Raw genomic sequence first — 13,772 nt, 5'->3', positions numbered from 1 at the left:
GGCGGTGGCGGCCAATCGTGGAGCCGCTCCTGCCGTGCGTCAGCCGCACGGGCGGGTCCTTTCCTCCCATTGGGCGCGTGACTCCTCCCCCGCTCCCCCTGCTCGTTGCTGGTTGGCCCTCGCCCTCCCCCCCGGTTGCTAGGCGACCGCAAACGGCCGCGGCGCGAGGACCGCATGGGGTGAGTGGCCCGGGCCCCGCCCCCCCCTCCCCACAGAGCCCCCCCCCCCCCCTGCCACTACTATACCCTGCGCCTTCCCTGCAAAGTTTCTGGCAATGTAGAGGACAGCCTGTCCACGGGCGGGTGGGAGGAACACGGCATTCTGGGATGCTGGAGGACCGCGGTTGTGCGGCTTATCAGGGTATACAGTATTTGCGGTATTGGTGTTGTTGCATGACGGAGGGTGGATAATCGTAAAACGCGGGTCATTTCTGAGGCAGCTGATGGATGCGGCAAACCCCAAATCACTCTTGGAGACTTGGAACAGACATTCGGCTTCGCTGGCGGTGTTTTCTTACGGTGGCTGGCCTCGAAATGAAGAAGTGTGTCGACTTGGAGGACTCGAATCTCGCGCGCTCAATGCCGAGGGATAGCGAGCGGTGTAAAGGACATTGGAAGACAACTTATTTGCACATGTGTTTGCCTAATTTTTTTTTTAGTGTATGTTCATTTTTCAGCAAATAGGATTGTATTTGAGTGTCCGATACAACTATGTCTTATTTAAGACCTGGCGGTGCTGGACTCGCCTGTGGGGAGCAGCCACGCTGACAAGGCCCAGGAGCCGGGCACATGGGTCAGGGACACGCCTGCCCCCGGAGCCGCGTGACTCGGAGACACCCCAAGGCTTGTGGATGTAGCTGGAGGCGCTGTGGGTGCAGTGTGGGGGTTGGCGTTTCAGGAGCTGCCGGAAATGAGTGTGTAGCCATGCAAGGGGCTTTGGGTAGAGGTGATGTCTTTTATTAGACCATCTCAGTAGTTGGAAAAATTGTTTTTTGCGAGCTTTCGGGCACAAACACCCTTCTTCAGGCCCGGGGAGAGTCTCCTGATGTTTTGTGAAACAGAAAATGGAGGTCTGTGAAAATGCGAATGGGGCAGTGAGGATCAGAGACCACAGGAGAGGATAGGTGTGAGACAGGTGAGGGGGAAAGGGATTCATTTAAAAAAAACCACCCCAAAATCAGATTAGACACCTCACAGTGGACTTAATTCAAACCTTGACTGCTATATTGACTGCTTCAGGGAAATCATGAACAATGAAATAATCCACAGCAAACAGCACCATGAGGTCCCGCTGCCCAGCCTGCTGGATAGGGGCTGTCTTCTTGTCATTGTCTTCTCTCCATTCTTTCTGCCTCCATCAGCTGTCTCTTGCTTTAGGATCCTGGCCCAGGACTGCTAGAGAACCTGGATGATACAAATGGCACGTACATCGCCAGTCATGTCAATCATAATACTAAAACCTGATTTTCAAGAGGCTTGGGTTTTTATTTGTATACACTGAATGGGCCCATTATGTCTGTGCTCTTGTTTTGTGTGCATTCTGGCAGGAGCTTTTCTGGAAAATCCACGTGAATTCATGGATAACCAAAATGTGCCATGTCTATCCAGCTGCACTGGACCAGCATATTTGCCAAATGAGGCCAGGACCTCCAGCAGTGGCGAGCCGGTTAACTCTAGTGACATGTAAGTAGTCATAAGCACAGTTAGATGTGCAAACACAATTCCTAAGATAAACCCAGAGATTTCAAATAAGAATCACTATTTGTGTTCAAAACATGCTGACCTCTTCTGGTCTTTCTGAGGTCTCTGCAACAGAAAAATTGCTCTTATTATTTTCCTGTGGTTAAAAATGAGTGAAAACAAATAGCTGGCATTTTCTGAAGAGCATCTTGAGTCAATGAAGAGGTGTCTGGTGCCTAAGGTTGAGAACCACTGGCCTAATTCAGCCGTATGTTTCCCATATGGGAACCTACAAATATACAGGCAGAACAATCTTTTCAAAATAGTGCTACTAATATATGCTGAATATGTTAAATTGTGTTGTGCTGTTGCATGGTGGAAAGGGAAAATAACCTCTGTAGTCCTTGCCAGTTTGTATATAAGAGAACCACTACTTGCAAAACCCAAGTTAGGAAGAATGTGGAGCGCTGAACTACTACTAAAACAGGGCAGCAGCTATAGAAGAGGACCTGGTATCTATCCTTTTTTGTACAGACCTTTGGTAAACCTCATGCAGTATGAGTTAAAGACCCTTTATCCTTGTTTGCCTAAAAAGCTTATAAAGTTTCATAGTAGGGTTGGAAGGGACCTGAGCAGATCATCAAGTCCAACCCCCTGTCGTGGCAGGAAAAAGTACTGGGGTCAAATGACCCCAGCAAGGTGTTCATCCAGCCTCCTTTTAAAGACCCCCAGGGTAGGAGCCAGCACCACTTCCCTTGGAAGTTATTTCCAGATCCTAGCTGCCCTGACAATGAAGTAGCGCCTCCTGTTGTCTAGTCTGAATCTACTCTCTGCCAGCTTGTGACCATTAGTGCTGGGGGGAACAGGGACTCCCCGAATGCCTGCTGGTCTCCTCTGACTAGTTTGTAACAGGCCACTAGATCCTCTCTCAGACTGTTACAAACTAGTTGTTATGTAACAAAAGCTGCCTGTAACAAAAGTTATTATGCCAAAGATGTAGATTTCTACCACTCCCAAATTGTTGTTTCCTAGGGCTGCAGGAATTTCTAGGGACTTTTCCAAGTATCAAATGCAGTAGTTTGGATTTTCTAATCTCCATGTATTTTGACTGTGACCGGCATTTCTGCTTTTGACAGGACTTCTACACTGAACTTTTTTTCGTGTTAGTACTGTGGCATCTTGCTGAATAAGGTGTTTAGTCTGTATTTAAGATTTTGAAGCGTGTTTTGAAAATAAAAGCAAAGAAATGTAGAACCTTCCTCAGCAAAAAATCTTTTATTTCTTAAACAACAGCTTAGATTCTAGGAAATACAGCAAACCCTAGGCTGAGCTGCAGCCTAGTGCCATTGAAGTTTGGCCCACAGAACAATGAAATCTGTCAGATGCTATGGAATTTGCAGGACTTCTCTTTTTAGTTAAATAAAAGGTGCTGCTTAGCAGTAGAATAAGATAGATCTAAAAAGACTGATACACTGATATGAACAATGAATTGAAATTAGTTCCTGTTGCATTTTAAACCCATTCTAGATTCTGAAATATAGGTCATAGTCATCCTTGATACAACTTCACTGGAGTAAACACTGTGTTTAATTTGGGCAGGTGGAATTCTAGGGTGCCATGACATTAGTAATATGAATGTAAAGTGGACTGGCATGATAATAGTTTATATTCCTGGAAAGTTGAGGAAGACATTCTTTCATTCATAGATTCATAGATGCTAGGGTCAGAAGGGACCTCAACAGATCATTGCATCCGACCCCCTGCCTGAGCAGGAAAGAGTTCCAGCCTTCTCTTAAAGACCCCCAAGGTAGGGGAGAGCACCACCTCCCTTGGAAGCCTATTCCAAATTTCGGCCACCCTTACCGTGAGGAAGTTTTTCCTGATATCTAGGCTAAATCTGCTCTTGGTCAGTCTGTGACCATTGTTCGTTGTTATCCCAAAAGGTGCCCTGGTGAACAGAGTATCTCCGATACCTTGGTGTGCCCCCCTAATGAATTTGTAGGCGGCCACAAGATCACCTCTCAGCCTTCTCTTGCTGAGGCTGAAGAGGTCCAGGTCCCTTAGTCTCTCCTCATAGGGCTTGGCCTGTAAACCCTTAACTACGAGTGGCCCTCCTCTGGCCCTCTCTAGGCTATCCACATCTTTCTTAAAGTACAGCGCCAGTGCCACGTAGAGGGGAAGTATCACCTCCTTGGTTCTAGTCATCATGCATCTGCTGATGTATGATAAAGGGCAGTTAGCTTTGCTGATGATTTTGTCACACTCACAACACATGTTCATCTTGGAGTCCACTAGGACTCCAAGATCTCTTTCTGCTTCTGTGCTGCTGAGAGGGTCACTTCCCAGCCATTAGGTGTGCTGGATAATTTTATGCCCTAGGTGCAGTGCTCTGCATTTGTCCATGTTGTACTGCATCCTGTTGTGTTCTGCCCACTTTTCCAACCTGTCCTGGTATGCCTGCAATTGTTCCCTACCCTCCAGAGTGTGCACTTTACCCCACAATTTAGCATCATCCACAAACTTGGACAGAGTACACTTACGCCCACATCCAAGTCACTGATGAAGACATTGAAGAGTACAGGTCCAAGGACCGAGCCCTGCAGGATCCCACTGCCCATATCCTTCCAGGTCGATACCGACCCGTCTACTGCCACTCTCTGGGTGCAATCCCCAATTTGCCTCCCACCAGGACTGTGTAAACATCTAAGTCACAGCCTCTTTATTTATGAGAAAGGGATGAGATATTGGATCGAAGGCCTTCCTAAAATCCAAGAAAACCATATCCACCTCTACTCCTGCATCTAAGTGTTTTGTGATCTGGTTCTAAAACGAAACTAGATTAGTCAGGCATTATCTACCTGCTATGAATCTATGCTGGTTGCCCTGCTGCATTATTTTTCCCTCTGGACTCCCACAAATATGAACTTTAATAATCTTTTCAAAGACTTTTCCAAGGATGGAGGCGAAAACTGACTGGCCTATAATTACTCAGATCCTCCTTCCTCCCCTTCTTGTAAATAGGGACCACATTGGCCCTTTTCCAGTCTTCCTGGACCTGACCCAAGCACCATGCATACTGAAATCACCGTGCCAGTGGTTCTACTGTGACATCGGCCAATTCCTTCAGTACTCTCAGACGCAGCTCATCCGGGCCTGCCAACTTAAATGCATCCAGTCCATCCAAGTGACTCTGCACTAAGTCAGCGTTGGCAGTTGGTAGGATGTTTCATATACTGGTAATATGATTCTGCCCACTTCCAAAATGCCAGTTTTTACTCCAGTGGTTGGCAGTGAGAGATTATTTTTTACACTGTCTGTAACTTATTTAGCATGTTTTACGCATTCTGATTATAGAATCTCAATAATGTTCCTTGTTCCAATTTTTATATTTATTATTTTTTAAAACAATTTCAGCAAACCATCTGGTGGAATGGCTGGAGCTGACATCAAACCAAAATGTATGGAGCGTGCCAAAAAGTGGTCAGATGAAGTAGAAAATCTATACAGATTTCAGCAAGCTGGATACAGAGATGAAATTGAATATAAACAAGTGAAGCATGTTGATATGGTAAGATTCATTATTTTCAGTTTAATAACAGTCCAAATTCACTTGCCAGTTAAATTCCCATAGCCAATTAAATACCAAATACAAAATAATCAAACTCTATTCACATGCTGCAGTATCCATTTCTTATCAGTTTGACTCCACAGGCATCTTTGCAGATGTCCCCATAATCCCTGTTCAAGTGATCTCCACAGCCTAAGATTTACAGTTTTGCAAGGAGTATGTATTGTAATAATTAAGTTTGTATTCCTGAAATACAGAATACCAAAATAAACATAGAGGAACACCTTGTATTGCTTTTCATTATTCTTAGTTCTGTTCTAATATAACTTGTAAGTTTTAAGTAGATTCAGAAGTTCAGAACAGCTTTTTCACTCTAATTAATTACACTTGTCATTGAAGCTGTTTTCAACCTGCAGTGTGCTGCCTGTTCCTCAGTTACATGCCTAGAAAAGAACATTCAAAAAGAACTTTGTGCTGATAAAAGGTATAATATGGGCAGCTCTCTGTCATCTTCCTCCCACTACAGACCCAGTGGGGTAGATTTGCTTTTTGAGAATGGAAAGTTGCTTTAGATTCCATAGATTGAATCCTGTACCATTGAATCAGTGGCAGTTTTACTACTGAACGGTGTAAGAACAGAATCAGACCTTAGATGTAATCAGGTCTTGGGCTCTGTTGAAGCAGGAGTGGGGTAGAGCAGTTTGCATGGAGGTGGTGGTAATGCAGCTGCTTGCTGGGGCCATTGAGGACTTGATTTTTCTACCCATTTAAGTCAGTGATGGCTTGCAGGCCAAATCTGACTAATGGAGCCATGTCATCTGGCCTGTGGGGTAGGCTGTCCACAGGCCTGGACATTTGGCAGCATGGAAGCATGGCAGCATTACTTGCCACACCCTGGCTTCCAAATTTTCGGACTTGTGAGGAGCCCCACAGACTCCATTGGCCAGATTTGGTCTGTGAGTCAGAGGTGAGCAAATGGGTAGAAAATCAAATCCTCACTCCACAGTGTGGGGCCAGTGCACAACTGGATCTAGTATGTAGGTTCAGGCTCACATACGCCCGGATCCAGTACGTGGAGTCAGGCTGGTACATGGCTGAATGCAGTGCTCAGGGTTGGGTTAGCACATGCTTGGATCTGGTATATAGAGTCAGGCTGGTGTGTGGGGTCAAGTCAGTGGTGGTGTGTGGAGGCGTGGCCAGATCTGTTATTCAGGATTGCACGTCTGCATACTGACCAAGAATTCCAGTTTCAGTGTGAAGACCAGCTCCACGCCACTTACCTGGCCTGCAGAGCTGATTAGGTTGAATGTCACTTCATTTAAGTTAGAAAAGTCCTGTGCATACCAAATAAGCCAGGTCTGTCTAACTTCCAAGGGGCTGGGGCTGCATGATCCCTCACCCTGCTGCAGGAAGCACCTTGATACTTTGTTACCTGTCAGTGCCTTCCCTGCTGCTGCTCTCCCTGCCCCCTACTGCACTGGGTGCTCCCCGCTGCACTGTGCGCCCTTCTGCTGCTGCTTTCCCCTCTCTGCTGCACTATATGTCCTTCTGCTGCTGCTCTTCCTGCCCCACTTGCTGTACTGTGCACCCTGCCACTGCCGGTCTTCCCACTCTGCTGCTCCCTGTGCCTTCCTGCTGCACCATGTGTTCCCTCGCTGCACTGCGTGCCCCCAGTGCTTTTCCTTGCACCCTCCTTTCCACTACGCACATTGCCACTGCTGCTCCCTCTGCTGCACAGCACACCCCTCCCCACTGCTGCTCCTCATGTCTGCCTCCTGCTGAATTGCCTGCCTTGTGCTTTGACTCCCCTTTAGGTCTGTATCTGTGAGTTTCTCTGCTGCACCACTGGGCTGCAGGTTCCTCCGGTAGTGCAGGCTGTGCCATATTCCATTGCCTTGCCCCCTAGGGCAGGGGCAGGAAGTGGAACCTGGATCCCCTGTCTTCTGTTGCAGCCAGTTCAATGAGGGGAAGAGGTAGCTGGAAGAAAGCCTGCAGGATGCACTGTAACCCTTTGGGGGCCACATGCAGCCTGCAGGTCACCAGTTGGACAGCCCTGAAATAAGCCGGTGAATAACCCTCAAATGTAAGATGTAAGTTTCATAGATTCAAAGATGTTAGGATCAGAAGGGACCTCAGTAGATCATTAAGTCTGACCCCCTGCCCTGGGCAGGAAAGAGCGCTGGGGTCAGAGCGCTGGGGTGCTTGTCCAGTCTTCTCTTGAAAAGCCCCAAGGTAGAGGTGAGCACCACCTCCGTTGGATGCCCACTCGAGATTATGGCAACCCTAGTTGGGTGTTAAGATTAACAACCTACTGGTGCTAGGCTATGAATAGCATCATTAATCACCTATCTCATACAGTTCCTCATAGTATATATGCTTCAATATCTCTATAAAAGTCTAGGTAGATACTTTTATTAGCATGACAGGATCACTAATCACTAATAAAATAAAACAAAACAGATCTGATACAGGCACAAACTACTGTAGCAAATGCCTGCAGTATCAAAACAATTACCACATCCAACAAGAGGTTTTCTCAGTTTTGGCTAGAAAGTCCTAGGGATTAGGGTCACAAGCCCGTGGGCCAAAGGTGAGGGACAAATAGAGGTAAATAGCCATTCAGTGTATAACAGCATACCTAAAAGACAAGTAACACGTAGTAGTCAGTACCACTGGAATACGTATTTTAAGCACATCAAGTTCCTTTCCCTATATCCAGAGGTGTCCCCAAAACCAGTCTTTAGTCCAGAGTCACTCTGTACAGGTATCTTAAGTCGGAGGTCACATGCAATCAGTCTGTAGTTCATCGTGTTGTGCCAAGGCTTCCCTTTTGTGCCAATCATTCTCAGCTCTGTCCATTCAACTTCAGCTGCCTGACACTTGGCTAGCCTGGAACTGTGTGGTCATTTCCTTTTCCTGCTCCCCCAAGTTCACTGGGATTTGCAGTCCAGAATCACAGCAGCAGCAGGACTCTGCAGAGTGGCTCTTCACTTCCTCTTCCTGCTTCTTGATGTCTCTGGGATTTGTAGTCCAGAATCACAGCCAGCAGGGCTCTGCAGGGTTGCTCCCCTTCCGTTACACATTCATATCACATTTGCAGTTCACATAATACGTTACATTACATAACACGACCATTACACTACAAGACAAAAAAACCACAGTTCCAGTGGCAGGACACTGGGAAGGAAGGACATGCTAACAACACCATTTCCAAAGTCAGAAAATCGATCAGACTTCCTTGGAACTAATGTCAGTTCTTTTTTTGACTGTTCATATTTTAGTATGGCTCCCTTATGCTATATTACAGAGACCACAAAATGCAAGTGTGAACATACAGTGAATACAATGGGGTTTACCTTTAGAAAAATTATCTAAGCACTTATTTCAACTGAACATTAGACATGTGGGGAAGGCTGCTCCAACATGCTGTAATTACAGGGCATCGCACCAGACTTGGTTAATTGAGTCTGCCGGAGGGTGCTAATAGTGTGCTTCTGGCAGCCGCTGCATCTTGTGTATCCGTCCCCAAGCTTCGAAATGATGGTAGGGCACTTTAACTAAAGCTCATTTGAAATGCGAGGACACTGATACATGAGATGTTGTAGGCTCTTTAATTAGAGTGGCTCTTGGAGCTGCTTTAATTAAAGCACCCACCTCCACTGTTGGATCAAATGTAAAAACGTCCCTAAATATGCAGTTAAATTATAAAGCTGCTGTTTCTAAGATAGTCTCATTAGAATCTCTAGTGTCTCTCCCCAGTGACTGCCAGACATGGGGTAGAAGGAATGGACATTATGGGCTCATAGATAACAAGAAATACCCCTGGTGTCCATGTTACAGATGCTTAGCTAAGATCATGTAAGTTCCCCAAAACTCTTTGAACTAAAGCATGGAATGTTTGAACTTTTATAGCTTAATGAGTTTCTTGTGAAGTACTGAGCTGAAATCAATGGGATCTAAGTGTGTTAGTGCCTTGCAAGATTGCACTGACACTAATTGCCATGACTTTATTTATGGCTCGTTTGTTTAAAAGCTCTGATGTTTGTTCCTTTAACAGCTCCAAAGAAACTCGTGATATGTCTCTTTTCCGTGGTTTGATAAGTGTTGAAGAACCCATTACATAAGCATCATTCTTTCAAACAACTGATATCTTTCAGCTATTCACACTACTGAAGGACTGATTCTCTTCAGTACGGCAAAGAAGAAAATGCTAGCATCCTTTCACTAATCAAGGGGAATTGTAGGTATTAGATATTAGAGATGAAAAAGTCATTTTAGGTCATTTCTAATGTCCTTCACTACCAGTGAAAGGTTATTTCCTATAGCATAGTTGCTAGCACCTTTGTGCATTCTCATTTTAAATGACTTAAGTGCTATAGCATGTGTTATGCTACAGCATTTTTGGATCATTCTCTAGAAACTCTTCTAATAGGGAATGTAGTAGGGGATGTAGTACTTTGGCCATAACCTGTTTTCTGATATTTTATGTTCTTTAACCTATAAGCAAAGGATGCACTCATTATTTTTAAACCAAATATTTGCCAAATGCAGTTCATGCAAACATGTCCTTCTGTTAAATGCACTAAACAGATATTATTTCTTATGTTCAGTAGATGGACGAATATTTTTATTGCATTCTCAGGTGGATCGTTGGCCAGAAACAGGATTTGTGAAGAAACTTCAGAGAAGGGACAATACCTTCTATTATTACAACAGGCAAAGAGAATGTGATGACAAAGAAGTCCATAAAGTGAAAGTTTATGCTTATTAGTTTGTTATCCTACCTACACCGTCTAATCTGTGGTAAATACACTGTTTTAATCTATTTGATGTTTAAGAAATGTAAGCAAACAAGGTCTTCTTAATCTGCCCTTGATTTTAAAGATAGGTGAACAGGTTTTGGAGTTTTTTGGGCGGAGGGAAGGAATAGTAATAGTGTTGTACCTTGAAGAAAGAAAGATGAAGAAATTACGGAGAATTATAGAAATTACAGAGAAATGGACTTCATCTTAGTTCTAGGATAATTTATGGTTGTTTTATGAGCACTCTTCCTGGTTAGAAGTTTAAAAAATTATTAACATACTAACTATCAACTAACCATTTGACATAATTTACTTAGTTTTACAGTGTTTTTGATGAGGTCCATTGTTAGACACAATAGTCATAGATTTCTGGGGTCAAAGGGACCTTGTAGATCATTGCATTCGATCACCTGCTCTATGCAGGAAAGAGCACTGGGGTTAAATAATCCCAGCTAGGTGCCTGTCTAATCTCTTCTTGAACATCTCCAAGGTAGGGGAAAGCACCACCTCCCTTGGAACTAGTCATTATTTAGTGCTTTACAGATGTAATATGTTATGGAAACTGGTTGAATAATCCTAACCAGAGCTTTTTGTGATAGTTAAGTATTACAGTGAGTTGGAAAATTGAGACAAAAAGACAAAGTAACTTCCTTGAAGTGATCAGGCAGCCAGTGTCAGAATGTGGATTAGAATTTGTTAAAGGTAATTGAGTGACTATAGAGTAGGGGTCAAAGCAGTGATGTTGACTAAAACCTGAATAATATGATGGAAAACAAACATAATAAATATCTTTTGCTTAGAACAGTATTAGCTATCCTGCGGCTCTGTGTTATGTGATAAATATATTAATGACTCAGAATAGGAAGTAGTCTTGCTTATTTACATTTGCTTATTTTTGATAGCAAAATTAAAGAGAATTTGGAGGAGTTAAACACTTGGTGGAATGAGTGGAATAGGCAGAAAGAATATCAGCAAAAATCAATTCCCTTTTTATCAATTGTATAACTCAAGAACAAACAAAACTCATTGATACTCAAGGATAATGCATTTAAGACACGCAAAATCTTTGTTTTCCTGTAGAAATGACTATTGCAACTAGCCATCTCCTCAAATAAAAAGGACTGTGTATTTATTGCCATTAATAACAAATTGTGTTGTGTCCCATCCCTTCTGCAAGATAAAAAAAAAAAGTGTTCTCAAATAGCATGCTTTGGGGATATGATAATTGTATTAGGGGATCAGGAAGGAATTATTTGCCCATGTACAGAATTGCATGTTTTGACTTCACTTAGTATTGGCCAGTTCAGATGCAGAACAAGGGATTTGCAGATTAAAAATCTAATTAGACATGGACAGTATTAAAGCCATGAGACGTGGGCTTTAATCTCACTGGGAATTGGGTGCCTAATTCCTTTAGACTCTTTTGAAAATCCCAGTCTAAAGTCAAATTAGTTATGTTACTTAGTATACCACTGGAAGGCTTTCAGAAGCCTTTACAGAGTAGGATGTAGTGGAAAAGATTAAGTTATGTCAATGGAAATGAATGTTACACTCAAAAGACTTACCTTAAACTTTAAAATCTTTATCTTTTAAAATGAGTGAGTTGGAAGTTGTTACACAATTACTGTAATCAGGATAATTATATAATCACTCTAAGGAAATAATGATAGTCAATGTGAAATATTTCTCTGGTAGTCCAGCATGTAACATTGGTCTCAGTATCTGAAAGATGAGGTTATGATTGCAGCCAAAAGGAAGGAAATGCATTTACAAGAGCAGCAGATTAATATTTTTCCGGATCTAAGCACTGCCACTTCTCAGCAGAAAAAAATTGTGTGTCCGCTGAGGGATGGTCTTTGAAGTACAGTAGCAAAGGCATCTGTCTCTTATCCTGAAATTTAAGAACTCTGTTTTAAAAATGAAGTACCTTTCTATAATTCTGTATCTTTTTGAAGAACGTATGTATCAGTAGAAATACAGATTAAGGATGTTCAACTTGCTGATAGTTCTGAGACCTCAAGGTTCTAAGTGCCATGTTTGCTCTTCCAGTTAATTTTGTTTATTTATTCATTCATTTATTTTTGCAGCTTTCTTGCTTTGTTGGGTTTCTGTGCACGAAAAAAGGTAAACTCCAGTACATGTAGAATAACTCACGTAGGTTACTAGATGTAAGTCAAATAATAGTCTCTCTTTTACCCCTTGCCACTCTGTGCTTAAAAATGACTGTCAAAATGACATCATGAGGATTCATGTTGGTTTCTTAGTTACACTGTATAACATGTACTCGGTTTACAAGGCAAAATATGGACTGCAAACCCACATGGACTGTAGCACAGTGTGGTAATATGTCTACATCCCAGTTATTGTCCAGTTCCTACATAACCACATGACTCAACTGAGATGTATTATAGTTATAGCAGTGGTCCACTGAATAAAGCGAAGGACTGAAATTCTGGCCTTAATGAAATCAATAGGTGTTATAGCCATTGACCTCAGAGGATTTGACTCTTAGTGTCTATATTCTCTTATGCCATAGCCTTAACAAGGTCAGATTTCTTAAATTCCATGTGCTCTAATTTCTGTCTGCTTACAGATAAACTTTATGGTCATTTCGCCACCAGACACCAACAAGTACAAAGTAAAGGTTCTATAATTTTTTCCCATTTAAGAATTGTTAGTGATGTTTCAGCCAAAATAAATCTACCTCACTGCTAGTCATATTGTGTCTGGAGTTTTACCAAGAACATAGTGTGTCATTCTGAAGTAAGACCTCATGTAGAATAATGTGTATAGTTCTAGTCACTTATGCTTAAGAAAGAAGAAATTGAACATCTAGAACCTGGGGTACCTGGAACTTCAAACAGCTGCAGAAATGACCTGCCATGTGATCAAGGGAACAGAGAGCCTATCAGATGAGAGGAGACTTAAACGAGTTTGGATCTTTCAGATTAGCCAAATGAAGACAGCAGTGATTTAGAGTCATAGATTCAGAGATGCTAGGTGTCATGGGATGGGGTCCCCAGCACTGGCCGTGACATCCCTAGGGCTCCGCGACCATGCCAGTCTTGCCCAATGGGCACCTTTTTCCTCATCTGCCACGTCTTGCTGGTAATTATAATAAATAGTGAGGCTGCCTTCAAGTCTGTGTTTCAACACGGTCCTGATGGACCGTGCTGAACTTGCTCAAAATGGATGCCTCACGGGACACCCTCAGCCTTATGGGCTAGATGCGTGGCTCTAAAACTATCCCTTTACCATACCCCAAGCCTCACAGATGGCATTCAAACGTTGTCCCTCAGAAGCCCAAGTCTAGCTCGGCCTCCTGTCATCGCCAGGCTCTCCGCAGCCCTGTCATCTCTGCGCCCCCTGATGCTGAGCTCTCCACAGCCCCATTGTCTCTGCACCCCCCTGGCACCAGGGGTCTCCACACTGTAGTGGATCCCCAATGAGACCTCCTCCCCCAGTAGCCTCAGCCCGGTCCACCGGTTTATAAACAACCAAAATATGAGCCCCAGGGCTATAACAAAATACAACCTGACTTTGTCCTGACTAGGCTGGCTGGGAAATTGGCTTCGTGGTCGGACTCAGAGGGTTGTGATTGATGGCAGTCACTCATCATGGTGCCCTGTGACCAGTGCGGTCCCTCAAGGCTCTGTCCTGGGACCCATACTGTTCAACATCTTCATTAATGATGTGGACATTGGAGTCAGGAGCAGACTGGCC

General features: G+C 43.6%; 1 protein-coding gene across 4 annotated transcripts in view; it reads left to right on the top strand.

The window, feature by feature from the left end:
* The first annotated feature begins 85 nt into the window (after positions 1-85).
* Positions 86-13,772, top strand: part of MEIG1 (meiosis/spermiogenesis associated 1) — an 18,261-nt gene continuing 4,574 nt past the window's right edge. The window contains exons 1-5 of one of the 4 annotated variants that reach the window (XM_019543658.1): positions 86-179; positions 1,547-1,682; positions 5,094-5,247; positions 9,890-10,050; positions 12,386-12,389. In XM_019543658.1, coding sequence (XP_019399203.1) covers positions 1,576-1,682; positions 5,094-5,247; positions 9,890-10,018 — 390 coding nt within the window. In that variant the 5' untranslated portion in view covers positions 86-179; positions 1,547-1,575 and the 3' untranslated portion in view covers positions 10,019-10,050; positions 12,386-12,389. Of the gene's footprint in view, positions 180-462; positions 660-1,546; positions 1,683-5,093; positions 5,248-9,889; positions 11,199-12,385; positions 12,390-13,772 lie in introns of those variants that run through there. The other 3 variants (XM_019543659.1, XM_019543662.1, XM_019543661.1) reach the window with 3 other exon arrangements.

This window comes from Crocodylus porosus, unplaced genomic scaffold, assembly GCF_001723895.1.
Source record: "Crocodylus porosus isolate Cpor-Errol unplaced genomic scaffold, CroPor_comp1, whole genome shotgun sequence".
Lineage (NCBI taxonomy): Eukaryota > Metazoa > Chordata > Crocodylia > Crocodylidae > Crocodylus > Crocodylus porosus.
The sequence above is the reverse complement of the archived record's forward strand: the minus strand, read 5'-3'. Positions and strand labels throughout refer to the sequence as shown.